We start from the raw sequence: 13,205 nt of genomic DNA, 5'->3' as shown, positions 1-13,205 counted from the left end.
TACCTTGCCCAGTTTGGTTTTTAGCTAAAATATTTCAGCGTTATTATTTTCTGTCAGTGCTGTCAGCTTGGCTGTCAGTATCAGAGGTATCAGATGATTGACGTCGTTGACGTCAAGAGTCAACATTAACGTTGACAACAAAACGATTAAAAAGCAGATCGTGGAGGAAACTGAGGAAACTTTACTGATAAGTGATACGAAACGATACTCTTGATTAAACATTGATAGTGCCTTGTAAGCATCGAATAAATTTACATACTTTCTTAAAGAGTTAAATCGATTGGACAAACGTTGGCTTATATGCGTAAGTAGGAAACTGAATGCTATTTAATATCTAAATCTAGTGACTAAACAGTGCCAATTAAATTACATAATAATATTGTGCATCACAGAATTCTTTTGGCAAACTCGCAACTATTGCTAATTGATGATTGTAGCTCATTTGAAAGTGAATAACCCATTATCCCTCTCTGCACTGGTTTCATTACAGAACTGGTTATACGATGAGTTTGTTAAAATTAGCGGATTTTGCTTTAGTCAAAGCATTGACGAATCCTAATAATGGTTCAGTCATACTGAATCTATCGCGTGCCTCATCGCATTTTGTGTATACACCGGATTCTAAAGCACCGGTGAAAGGGGCGACCCGGAAGATGAATATGTTCCAGGCTATTAATGATGCGATGGACATTGCTTTGGATCAGGATTCATCGGCGCTGGTGTTCGGAGAAGATGTTGCCTTTGGAGGCGTTTTTCGTTGTTCGATGGGTCTGCAAAAAAAGTTTGGAAAAGAACGTGTTTTCAATACTCCACTCTGTGAGCAGGGAATAGCAGGATTTGCAATCGGTGTGGCCAGCACTGGGGCGACCGCCATTGCCGAGATTCAGTTTGCTGACTACATCTTCCCTGCGTTTGATCAAATTGTAAATGAGGCAGCTAAATACCGGTATAGAAGTGGAAACCTCTTCGATTGTGGCTCTCTTGTGTTCAGGGCTCCTTGTGGAGCCGTTGGTCATGGTGCATGCTATCACTCGCAGAGCCCTGAAGCGTACTTTGCTCACACACCTGGACTTAAGATAGTTGTGCCACGCGGACCAAATATGGCGAAGGGATTACTTCTATCCTGCGTAAAGGAAAAGGATCCATGTATCGTGTTGGAACCGAAAACCCTTTATCGGGCTGCCGTTGAAGAGGTTCCCGAAGAAGCCTTCGAGTGTCCCATTGGAAAAGCTGATATACTGAAAGTTGGTACTGACGTAACTCTAATCGGTTGGGGCACGCAGGTTCATGTGTTACTGGAAGTGGCAAATATGGCAAAACAACAATATGGAATCAACTGCGAGGTCATCGATTTGGTGTCCATACTTCCTTGGGATAAGGAGACGATTTGCAACGTAAGTTTTTGATTAAATTTATAGACTATTGAAATCTTGTGTGCATAACAACTGTCTTTTGTAGTCGGCAAAGAAAACAGGTCGAGTTTTGATTTCTCACGAGGCCCCACTTACCAATGGATTCGGAGCCGAGCTAGCTGCAACCATACAGGAAGAATGTTTTCTTCATTTAGAGGCCCCGATTACTCGTGTTACTGGTTGGGATACTCCTTTCCCACACGTTTTCGAACCGTTCTATATTCCCGATAAATATCGCTGTTTGGCGGGAATTAAGAAATTAGTAGACTATTGAGGGTAACGGATACGTTTCATTAAAAAATCAACATTTGTCTTCCCCATTGGCCAAACAGTGCCAACAGTGACTCTTCACTTTAAAATTTCAGGGATATATTTTGCATTTATTCGGTTAAGGACTAAGAAATAGCTATAAGAAACATGTAAAAATTTCAAGTACAGCTTTAGGATCTGAATAAAAACAAAAAAGGAAAATCTTTAATACCTTTATTGCATATTTTGGTCATTTTCTAATCAGTATTTTATAAATACTATGACTTAAGAAAGTCGAGGCTAGGGTAACTACGAATATGCACTTAACTCTTTGGGCCTTTTACAATCTCTCTTGTACTCTTGTCTGATTTTAACTTGGCGAAGCATAAAACTTCGATGTCTTCACCAATACTGATACTTATACTTCCTTCTCGAAACCTCAGCAACGCCGCGATTAGAGGTGTCATAGCATCTGGTCCATAAAAGCAGGTTCGAATTAAACGATATTCCATTCACCTTTGCTACCTATACATAAACGAGCCCCGACTAAGGCCATTCTCGTTAGTGACGAAACCGCAAATTACTTCATACATACTTTATACTTGCCGTATTTGAACGAAAGGTGCTGCGGACTATTTTTGGCGGAGTACAAACGGATAGTGGGGAGTGGCGTAGGCGTATGAACCACGAGTTGCAGGCACTATTGCGTTCTCTTCAAGGTGACGTGCGTGTGTCGAGACGCGCAACGAATTGGCGGCGAGTAGCCCAGGACCGAGTAAACTGGAGAGAAATTCTTGATACGGCGAGAGCCAGCCCGGCTCTTAGCTGGTGAAGTGTGTATGGCGGACGGCATGATCCGTGTTCGTATTATTTGGCGTAACTAGGGAGGGTTAAGCCTCTCTTAGAAGAGATTTAACCCTCCCTAGAAGCTAGTTTTTTTTAATTTAAGAAAAAACTATAGTTAGATAACTTGAGAGTATTTTTTATATGCATCACAGTTATGTTATAAGATACCATGCATTATCGTGCATTAAATTTTAATTTGCCGACGAAATGAAATAGTCGAAATGAGCGCTAATTCCGCCAATGTCCATTTACTTGATTAGTTCTCGAATTATGCAGAAATTTGTGTCATTTGTATGGGAGCCCCCCCTTCCTGCAAGAGAAGGGGTCTCAAACCATCATAAGAACCTCCCTGGCTCCAAAAACCCCTGCATGCAAATTTCCACGCCGATCGATTTAGTAGTTTCCCAGTCTAGGGGTCCTACAGACAGCCAGACGAGTAAAAATTCATTTTATAGGTATGCACGTAGGTATGCACGCATATTTCCACGAGCAATCATGGCTGCTTGAAGGTACAACTTTCTGAAGGGTATAGATCGGTTTTGACATTCAATGCAGGCGCGATTACTGCGGTTCGGTTACTATAAAGCATTGAACGCAGATGTCAGTGCGTCTTTTTTCTTCCCAGGTTTGACAGTGTTGTGGGGTTTGTTTTGATTACTTAACCCACTAGCAATAAAATTAGGTCACCAAGGGAATCAAAACAAAACACACAAAAACGTCAAACCAGAGTTGAGGTTAGGCGTTAGGCACCGTGCAAAGGTTTATGGAAGCCACTACGATTGTTTGCTGGTTGAATGGAAAAATGTAAACATTGATGACCAGCTGAAGCGGAATTTTGTTGAACGGAACCGCAATTTTGTGGGTGTTCTTTGCCGGAATATTGTCACTTTGACCCAATGTAGAGGTTATTTAAGGTAATGATGGCCACAGAAATTCGGTTCTCTTCAAATAAATTCCTCATCGGCTGATTTCCGAAATCTATATTATCAATTTCCCACCCTTTCGTACGCGATGAATTATAACCGTCGCGGGCGAAACCGTCGCCAGAATCGTCGCGGGGGCAAATATCGTTTATTTTGTCAAGTAAATCAATAGCTTACGTGCTAGACAAGCATAATATATACTTATAACTTACATACAGCCAAGCAAATTCTCTCTGCGACGATTTTAAGCTATCAAAAAAGTGAGCAGCGCGTTTTGTTACCAAAGAAACAGACAATACAATATTTACTTCTTTGCACTCAACCAGCAAACAATCCTATAGGAAGGGGCTTCCATAGTAACCGCACCTGTATTGAATGCCAAAACCGAACTGTAAATACCCTTCAGAAAGTTGTACCCACCCAGGTAACTAATAAGAATTAGTATAAGTAGTAAATCAATCATTTGTTAGCATAGTATAATCAAAATACAGCAAAGTTTCGTTAATTGGTGGTTCGTTAATTGGGCGGTTCGTTAATTGGGTGTTCGCTAATCCAGCTTTCCACGAGCGATAATGGCGGATATTGAGCACCAGTGGGCACAATCTTTTGACATGCATTGGAGGAGCGTCGAGTTCGCCCTGACGGAGTTACTATGGATACATTCATGATTGTTTGTTGTTCGAGTGTAAAAATGTAAATATTGTTTAATTTTGCAGATCAGCTGAAGTGGAACATAACTAAACGGATTCAAACTTTTATAGTGGTTTGCGGTCATAACTTGCTGAAGGCACTGGCTCTGAATACTTTTTCACAATCGTGCGAATTAAACATTCGAAACATTACACATTAACACAAACATTAACTTCATGCTGGTCGAGTCGTTGTCAAGTTTGCTATCGAACAGCGTCTCGACTTGATAAGAAACTTTCCGTTGCGTATTTGGACATTCTCCCTGAAATTTGCGAAAACTGCAAAACCACAATCCATAAAACTTGTTGTCCGTTCAATTATGTTCCTCTTTAGCTGATCTGCAAAATTGAACAATGTTTACATTTTTACATTCGAACAACAAACAATCATGAATGTATCCATGAAGTAATTTGCGGTTTCGTCACTAACCAGAATGACATTAGCTGAGGATCGGTTATGTAGGAGTGAGAGGGGAGCGAAGAGTGGAGGAGAGGATCCGGGAGTTTGATATTTGATGTTTTTGATATTATTCCTACTGCAAACAGCCTCAGCGAGGGCCTCAGCTAATGTCAAAAAATCCTTATATGTGTGCGTGGTGGAATACTTCATAGTAACTCCGTCAGGGCGAACTCGACGCTCCTCCAATGCATGTCAAAAGATTGTGCCCACTTGTGCTCAATATCCGCCATTATCGCTCGTGGAAAGCTGGATTGGGCTGTGTGACAACTTGAATGTCAAAATTGTATGGAATTTTCGAGTTAAGAATTTCTAACAACTGTCAGTCGGCCCAATTAGCGAATCAGCGGGAGTGCAGTCGTGGCCCAATTAACGAATTCAGGCTGTATATAGAATGCCAGTGTCGCTGCAGTGCGCGTGGTAAACAAGTAGAATCAATATATATATAGAATGCCAGTGTCGCTGCAGTGCGCGTGGTAAACATCACACAATTGAAAATTACGTATTTACACTGTATGCGCTTATGTGTGAGTGATCGATTCGAAACGGGAATCTGATTGTCAAACTCAGGCCCCTGGCAGACAACCATGTTTTCGCCGCCAACATCTCGTGTGTGCGAAAATGAGATAGCATGTCAGCACTGCGTTTCACTCATCTGCGAGCAGTCTGATTTGGGCCCGCTGTCAAATTTTGAGCCCCGGACATGCTGTCGCTGACGTTTACTGCAGCTCGATATAGAGATGTCGATGGGGTGGTCCAAAGTAAATTGATATATACCAGGTATGTGACCATCGAGGGTTGCATTAGTGTGTGTAGAAAGAAGAAGAAATAGTTCTGAAATATGGTGGAACTTGCATGAAAATAAAACTAAATTAATTGTAATTAATGAATGCAGCTATATTATTCCAGAGAAATATTTGAACATTTACAATGAAATGTAAGGAATATATTTTTAAGTCATTTGCACTTGTAGCCTTCTTTAATTATGCGTAAAAAATTTGAGAACATGGATGACTAACTATTTCGATGTACAATTGAAAAATGAATTAATGTTTCTAATACTTCACGATCAATACGGTATACGGTTGCTTAAATTAAAACACGTTCCGTCCAACATTTTGCTTGCATGATGTTCTTGAATATCTGCCTCTGATGTCTTCTTTTAAAAAATAGTTTTATTCGAATAGATGCTTGTGCTACTGCTTGAAAATCCTTAAGTTGAAGTCACTATTCCAAGATGATACCTTTTTATCATAAATTTGCCCGCTCACGTTGTTTGATATATATGCTCTTGTCTCAACACTACGTAGAAAACCATAAAAAGTAATCTTAGATTGCTACAAAACTGTCTTAGATGATAATTAACACTTTAAAAGCTTACCAGAAATCAGACGAAAAATATCGCGGGCGGATTACAATGTTGCTCATGCTGCTTATTGAACAATCATGTCCGAGCATTTTAAAGAATTTCTTTTTTGTTTTACTACTTGTAGGAAAGCGATATAAGGACATTTCTTTGAGATATCTTGATACCGCTTTGACAAAAAAAATTTCTGCTTGCAATTTGGAATGTTGTACTTCATTGTATTCATGAAAATACATACTAGAAATAATGTTCTAAGCATAAACATAAAAGCTGTAAGAAAAAAAAGACAAATCTTGCGTATCCAACGATTTTTTTAAAAAATTAACTAATTTTCCATACAAAATGCTCGAAATCTCAGAACTAGTGTAAATGTGTTAGTGCAAAGTGTATATGACAGCTTGCATTGTCATATACCTGGTATATCACCCCATCGACATCTCTATATCGAGCTGCAGTAAACGTCAGCGACAGCATGTCCGGGGCTCAAAATTTGACAGCGGGCCCAAATCAGACTGCTCGCAGATGAGTGAAACGCAGTGCTGACATGCTATCTCATTTTCGCACACACGAGATGTTGGCGGCGAAAACATGGTTGTCTGCCAGGGGCCTGTGGTATATATCAATTTACTTTGGGGGTGGTCAAACTAAAAAGGCAACCCAATAAAAAATCCTTCTGCTTTTCCGTAAATCACGTAGGATAAATCACCCGATTTGGTCGTTTTGGGGTATTTCCACAGAGAACAGACATCCAAGCAAAAGGTCCCCACTTGGATAAAACTTATGTCAAATTAGTTGGGAAACTATAGTGATGATGTCGCTAAAGGCACCTAGAATTCAACACTAAACTCACAACAGCTAGCTTCTGGCGCTAGCATTACGCTTATACAGTGGACCCCCGTTCGTTTGAACGATTCCTCATGCAAACTAACGGGGTTACTTTTTAATTTGAACAACTGGTAACCCGAAATATGCTGAAACCTGTGTGAACTGGCCGCCCTGATCTTTGTTATTGTTTTGGTGGTTTGTTTTAGTTGGCAGTTGCAAGTGCGAATATTGCATTTTCCGATCGGATTTCTCTCTTAATCGTTAGGAAAACGAAATGTGAAACCGATTAAACACGCTAGGTCAGTACAAACGAATCGAACAAATGATGTCATGTTGAGAATGACATTTGAACCATTTTTAATTTGCACGTCGTGCAAACCAACGGGGTTCAAATTAAAAAGTGTTCAGATTAAAAATGGTCAAACGAACGGGGGTCCACGGTAGTCCATATATACTAGCGCCAGAGGAGCCAATGGTTGTCAGTGTGCAAATCAAAAGAATCATTTAGTTGGGAAACTATAGTGGTGGTGACCAGGGCTTGAAAAGGGATCGCAAGTTGAATGTGACTGCCGTGAATGCGAACTTTCCGCATTCAAACTCCGCTTTTTGAACGATCATTTGACTGTTTTTTCAATTCAGTCAAGCTGCCGCTTGCGCTGCTGCCGTCTTACAATTCATGCGGCATCTCTGCAAAAGCAAACAGTCGATCTCCCGTTTTGCTTTGCGCTTTGAGAATATAAACTGCAAACTGACTGGAAGCATACGGTGACGTATTTTTTCGTTTCTCTTTTTGTCTCCAAATCGGCTGCTCACAGTAATAGTTCGTCACCCGGACGTCGGTCGGACGCAAGCAAAATATTCGTTTGTATTGGACGGAGTCCGACCGACTTCTTCCATGCACATGTAGTGGTTGTTTTTTTTTGTAGTATTGAATCATACGATTGTGCGGTTGCTTTTCGTAAGCGTGGTGACTGCCAGTCATTTGACTGTTTTGCAGTCATTCGCTGCTCCAAACGGTAAAGGCAACTTGATCGAAACGAAAATGTTAAAAAGCTTTAGAATCCGTTCATACTACTGCGTGCCATCGGCGTTTGACTGAGCAAACTGCCAGTTGTGTTATGCATAGCGTTCGTATTCCATCACTAAACGGACGGTGTGAACTTGAATGCGCGTTGGTGGGACTGCGGCAGAAAAAAAGGATCGGTCGAAGCCCTGGTGGTGACACTATAGCATATTAGGTGATTTTAATTTGAAATTTTATCCAAGAATTCCCGAAAAATTTGTTCCTGAATGGATGTCTGTTCTCTGTGGTATTTCGTCGGCAGGAAAATTTTCTATTGGGCAATTTGACAATGTAGTTCCCGTATCCAAGACACGAACCAGCAACATGTTTGCCACCAAAATATCCATGAAACACCAGCGACACTGGCATTCTACACGGAGCGAAAAAGCTCCAGTTTGTGTCAAACAAAATGATTGTTGCTTTAAGCCTCAATAAAATATTTTTATAACAACCTGAAATTATTGTTGTTTCAAAACGAGATTCTGTTTGAATCAAGAAAATAACAGTTTTGAATTAAAAGAAAAGTATTTTCAAATTTGAAGGTAACATTGATATAACAATAAATATTTCTATTTCAATCATACCTTTCAGTTTGAAACAAAACGAAATTTTTGTTTGTGCGTAAAACAACCATAAATATGGTTGAAACTACATTTTTATTCTCCGTGTATATATATTGATTATACTGGTAAACATCACACATGTTCAGATAATGTATTTACCAGGCCCCTGGCAGACAACCATGTTTTCGCCGCCAACATCTCGTGTGTGCGAAAATGAGATAGCATGTCAGCACTGCGTTTCACTCATCTGCGAGCAGTCTGATTTGGGCCCGCTGTCAAATTTTGAGCCCCGGACATGCTGTCGCTGACGTTTACTGCAGCTCGATATAGAGATGTCGATGGGGTGGTATTTACATTATATATGCATTTGTGTGTGTGCCTGAGTTTCATCAAAAGGAAAATCTCATTGTCAAACTTTGACAACCAGTTTAAAATTTGAAATATGGCTGCCAAGCAATGTGATGGAAAACTTCGCTTGCTTCAAATTGGTGTAAAAGGGCGCAGTTATTGGATTCAATTCATCCGAACGAAAAGAAAAAGAACGTTCAAAAACATTTCACTGGCATGAAAACACAGGGACTGATGACAGCGCCAACCAGTGCACAGATAAAGAACAGATAAAAAACAATGAGTAACTTTGACAATGAAGTTCCCGATTCACAGACTTGATACAGATTGTTAGCATCACAATGTTACACATTGTTTACCACAATGAGTCCTGTAGAAAAACAGCGACACTGGCATTCTATCCGCAGCTTTTTACGCGCACTCTTAAATGATTCTACCTGTAAATTGGTCGGATTTATTTAAAGTTAGGTTGAAACTACTCAAAATGCCCTTAAAGTGTACAAACTCAGATTTTGAGTAGTTTTTCAACCAAAAAATTGGTAGTAGGAACTTAAAATTGCGTTATTTGTCATATGTCGAATTTGTTTATTCAATCCGGGTTGAAACTGGATGAATTTTATCTGTCAGATAGGAGCAAATGAACACAAAAAGTTCATCCAGTTCCAATCCGGATTGAATAAATATTGCGATTATTATCTAAAATTTTTCTTTCGTAGGTTTAGTTGTGCGCCTAACAGTTGCGCGCAGCTCTGTTCTGGTTGCTCGCAGTCAAAGTATCTCTTTTACACTCACACGAAATTTCGTAAGAAACTGTCAACGCAAGAGTGATGAGAAAAGCAACAATATTTCTCTCTCGCTCATCAGCTGAATGCTAGGGTAGCTTGCTTCGTGTTTGCCCGTTCAAACATGCACAATTTTTTTACAAACGCAATCAGCATTTAAATTTTATCATTTTCGGTTAACGTAAAACATTGTGACTGTGTTGTTTGTAAGTCTGTATGTAATAGAACAAAACGAATGTTATCTAAGCAAAGAATAAGAGCATAAACATAGAAAACTTACTCGTGCTTACACTGTCAATAATACATGATTTACCTTTGCGCACAACTATATAAAGCTGAAAAACGAAAGATTTCTCGGGAAGCACAATAAATTCGACAATTGAGAATAATTCAATTATCGGTAGCAAGTAGCCAAAATTGGTTGAAATTTTTACCCAAAGTTTGAGTTTGTACACTTTAAGGGCATTTTGAGTAGTTTCAACCTAGCTTTAACTAAATCCGACCTATTTACAGGTAGAATCATTTAAGAGTGCGCTATAATGGTGGCCGCTATAAATTGTATTCGTGATTAGAGTGACTATATATAGAGTGGCGACAATGTCAAAATTGGAATGATAATTGGGTTGTTTAACGGTATATGGGTTTTAATGGCATATGATGCAGATTGGCATAAAAAATAAGATAACATAAACCATTTGGTTTTTTTTATTGTACAAACGTCAAAAAAATTTTTTTTAATGTCTAAAATGCCAGGTCAATATATAAGACTACATGCCATCGAAAAACCATTCGCGACACTCACTGCTTGATTCCCTGATAGTTTGTGACAACCTTACATTCAACATCAACTATAGTCCGCTGCGTTTACGAAAGATTTTGACATTTCTTGATGTCACCGTGATGAAATAATGTCCCTGTTGAAATCATCTTACGTGTCTTATGCATGTTTTTCAGCGTAACTCACGAACGTCATTATATAAACGCGAGTGTCTTTTAATAAAAATTTAAAATAATGTTTTTTGTAATATCGAAGCTGTAGACAATTTAAATGCAAAAATAAATTTTGTTATATGTTCCTGGAAGTGTTCTTCGTGCATAAATGTGTCTAAATGAGACATTTCTCATGCACTAAACAACCCAATTATCTGTCAGTGTCATTCCAATCGAGCAAACGACTAATCCAACGCGTATGCAGGAAAGAGAAAGAAAATAAGCATTGCTAGAGCATTGCATACTTTTGGGATGACATGTCGCCACTCTGTATATAGTCACTCTATTCGTGATATGCGAACAATCTTTTTGACAACTCTGCATACATCGGCACTCTTCTCTTGCAACACTACCGTGCTCTTTCTTTCGTTTACGCCAAAGAAGGAAAGCAAAAATGTGCGAAATGTAAACAAAACTATTGCTCTCCTTCTTTTGCGTAAACGAAAGAAAGAGCAACACTGCCGTACAGGAGAAGAGTGCCCAGTTTTGATGTATGCAGAGTTGTCAAAAAGATTGTTCGCATATTACGAACACAATTTATAGCGGCCACCATTATAGCGCGTAAAAAGCTGGATATATATTGATTCTACTGTTAGCATCCTTGCTTTATACTGCAAGTTGCTGCCTTTTGACTGCGTAGCTGTTGCAAATTGGCATCCGCAATTCCATGTAATTTTTTTGCCGGTAACTAGCCGCAAATAAGCATTGGCAGCACCTTGGGCAGCATTATAAGGGGACTAGCAGTAAAGTAGCCGCATTATTTGCCAAATAGCATTAAAGTAGCATTTACGACGACTTTTAAATGCTTGTCGGCTTGCATGTAAATTGCATTGGAAATGCTTATTGGTTACCTGGGCAGTATAATTAAAAAAATTGCTTTAAGCACGGATTCCTAAACGTGTATTCGAAATTCTACTCGATCAAAATGGCTACATCGAATCACAGTTCCGATAAGAACTAAAACCACAGACTAACAGACGTAACACTGAAACTTCATTGCATCGTCAATAAAAACGATTATTTCAAATTTTTCCTTAAGCCAGGCGTTAAGCCAAGACTCAAACACCAGTCGCTGCGCGAGAACGCCGCTCACCTGCGCTGGCGCTGTTGTTAGATAATATACAAGTAAATTTATAGCATTGCTAAATTTATAGCAACCTACTCTGACGTAGCGCGAAGACTGCATCAAGTGATGCTAGTGTTTTTTTCCCAAGTTTTATCGTTTTGAAACGATTTTGCTGACCCGCAAAATTAAATAATGTTTACATTTTTACACTAGAACAACAAACAATCATGGATGTTTCCATAGTAACTCCGTCAGGGCGAATTCGACGCTCCTGCAATAAATGTCAAAAGATTGTGCCCACATGTGCTCAATAACCGCCATTATCGCTCGTGGAAAGCTGGATGCCAACGAAAGAGACGGTAAAAAAATTCGTAAATTCGTAAAATTCGTTCTAATCTAATCTAATCTAATCTCACACTAACGCAGCCAATTCTGGAAGGCATCCTGGAAAATGACGATTACTTGAATCAATCATTTTTCTTGTCAACGGCCAGGCCAACTGCGCAGCATGTACCGCAGAGAGAATTCCAAGGAATCAAGTGGAACTAGAAAAAATACCTAATTCCATCAAACTCCTTGAAATCAAGGGAAGGAAGAAAGCGTGGACCTCCCGTACCAAACGCTTCCCATATACATAGATAATGATTTATTTACAGTCGTTGGGAGTATCTTTGCTAATAAAGGTTAAGTGATACTCCGGACCCTCAGGGATGAACTAATGGCATTTAGACCAGAAGCCAGGCTGCAATTGGCCAAGGATATAGCGCCTTATTTCGCTCTCTGAAAATAGATTAGTTTGCCAAAAAAAATTAGTATAAATCATATAATACTTGAAATTAAAGTCGTGTGGTTTAATGGTTGCCTAAAACTACATTTGTAAGGTTAGGAACTGAAAACCGCACGACCCCGCACCTCCTAGCTTGGCTATTCAATTATACAAATTGAAGTGTTACCAGGTATGGCCACGTGGAGGCGCTAGGTAGGGGCTTGGGATGGCTAGAGCTATGTTGGGCGCTTCTTCGTAGTTGCCTTCCCCATTTCATACCCTCGTAAATTCGTAAAATTCGTTCGTAAAAAAACTGTATAAGCAAGACTTTAAAGGAGGCTCAAAGAAAATCTCTTTTTCATGCTTTTGTTTTCAAAAGGTCGCATAATCATCCCTTTTGTGTGCATTATGCGACCTTTTGAAAACTAATGCCAGATTTTAAGTTATATGTCAACCAACATATGAAATGGGCGGTTAAGCCAACTGTCAAGCAGATAGTGAGAGTTCATTTTCCTATATGCTGCTCCAGCAAAAAATAAAAAGCCCCCTGTTTGACAGTTGGCTTATCCGCCCCCAGGCGTATGAAACTGAAGGGTAAAGAAGTAGCTAACATCTTTTTACGCTTCCTACACGTCCGACACAAAAAGAAAAAAAGCAAAAAAGTAACTTTGTTCGGGAGCTTACCAATACTGATTCATCCGAGGCTGAAGTTAGAGCGGGCTACTCACAAATACATTTTGTCCGAGGCAAAGTTTGTTGTGGGCTAGATGAGATGTTGGCTACACGAAAAATGTATGGGAATGACATTTGTGACAGCGGGGTGTCCGCCCCTTTCAAATGTTGGTCGACATATAGGACTT

The 13,205-nt window shown here is 39.6% G+C and overlaps 2 protein-coding genes across 2 annotated transcripts in view; one reads left to right on the top strand and one right to left on the bottom strand.

Moving 5' to 3' along the window:
* The window catches only part of LOC128737532 (acireductone dioxygenase), a 389,037-nt gene extending 375,923 nt beyond the window's left edge, over positions 1 to 13,114 (bottom strand). The window contains exon 1 of the mRNA XM_053832199.1: positions 13,030 to 13,114. The gene's annotated coding sequence lies outside the window, so the exon portion shown is untranslated. The remainder of the gene's footprint in view (positions 1 to 13,029) is intronic.
* Positions 164 to 1,882, top strand: LOC128737527 (2-oxoisovalerate dehydrogenase subunit beta, mitochondrial). Its single transcript, XM_053832191.1, has 3 exons — positions 164 to 304; positions 491 to 1,394; positions 1,459 to 1,882. Exons 2-3 carry the CDS (start codon positions 504 to 506, stop codon positions 1,684 to 1,686), a joined length of 1,119 nt encoding a protein of 372 aa, XP_053688166.1. The 5' UTR covers positions 164 to 304; positions 491 to 503; the 3' UTR covers positions 1,687 to 1,882.
* Positions 13,115 to 13,205: the final 91 nt, after the last annotated feature.

Source organism: Sabethes cyaneus, chromosome 2, assembly GCF_943734655.1.
Source record: "Sabethes cyaneus chromosome 2, idSabCyanKW18_F2, whole genome shotgun sequence".
Lineage (NCBI taxonomy): Eukaryota > Metazoa > Arthropoda > Insecta > Diptera > Culicidae > Sabethes > Sabethes cyaneus.
Note: the sequence above shows the minus strand (reverse complement) of the source record. Positions and strands in the feature narration are given on the sequence as shown.

Coding starts and splice junctions, on each gene's coding strand:
- LOC128737527 (XM_053832191.1), top strand. CDS start 504: ATGAGTTTGTTAAAATTAGCGGATTTTGCTTTAGTCAAAGCATTGACG. Junction 1,395..1,458: donor ATAAGGAGACGATTTGCAAC/GTAAGTTTTTGA, acceptor TGTCTTTTGTAG/TCGGCAAAGAAAACAGGTCG.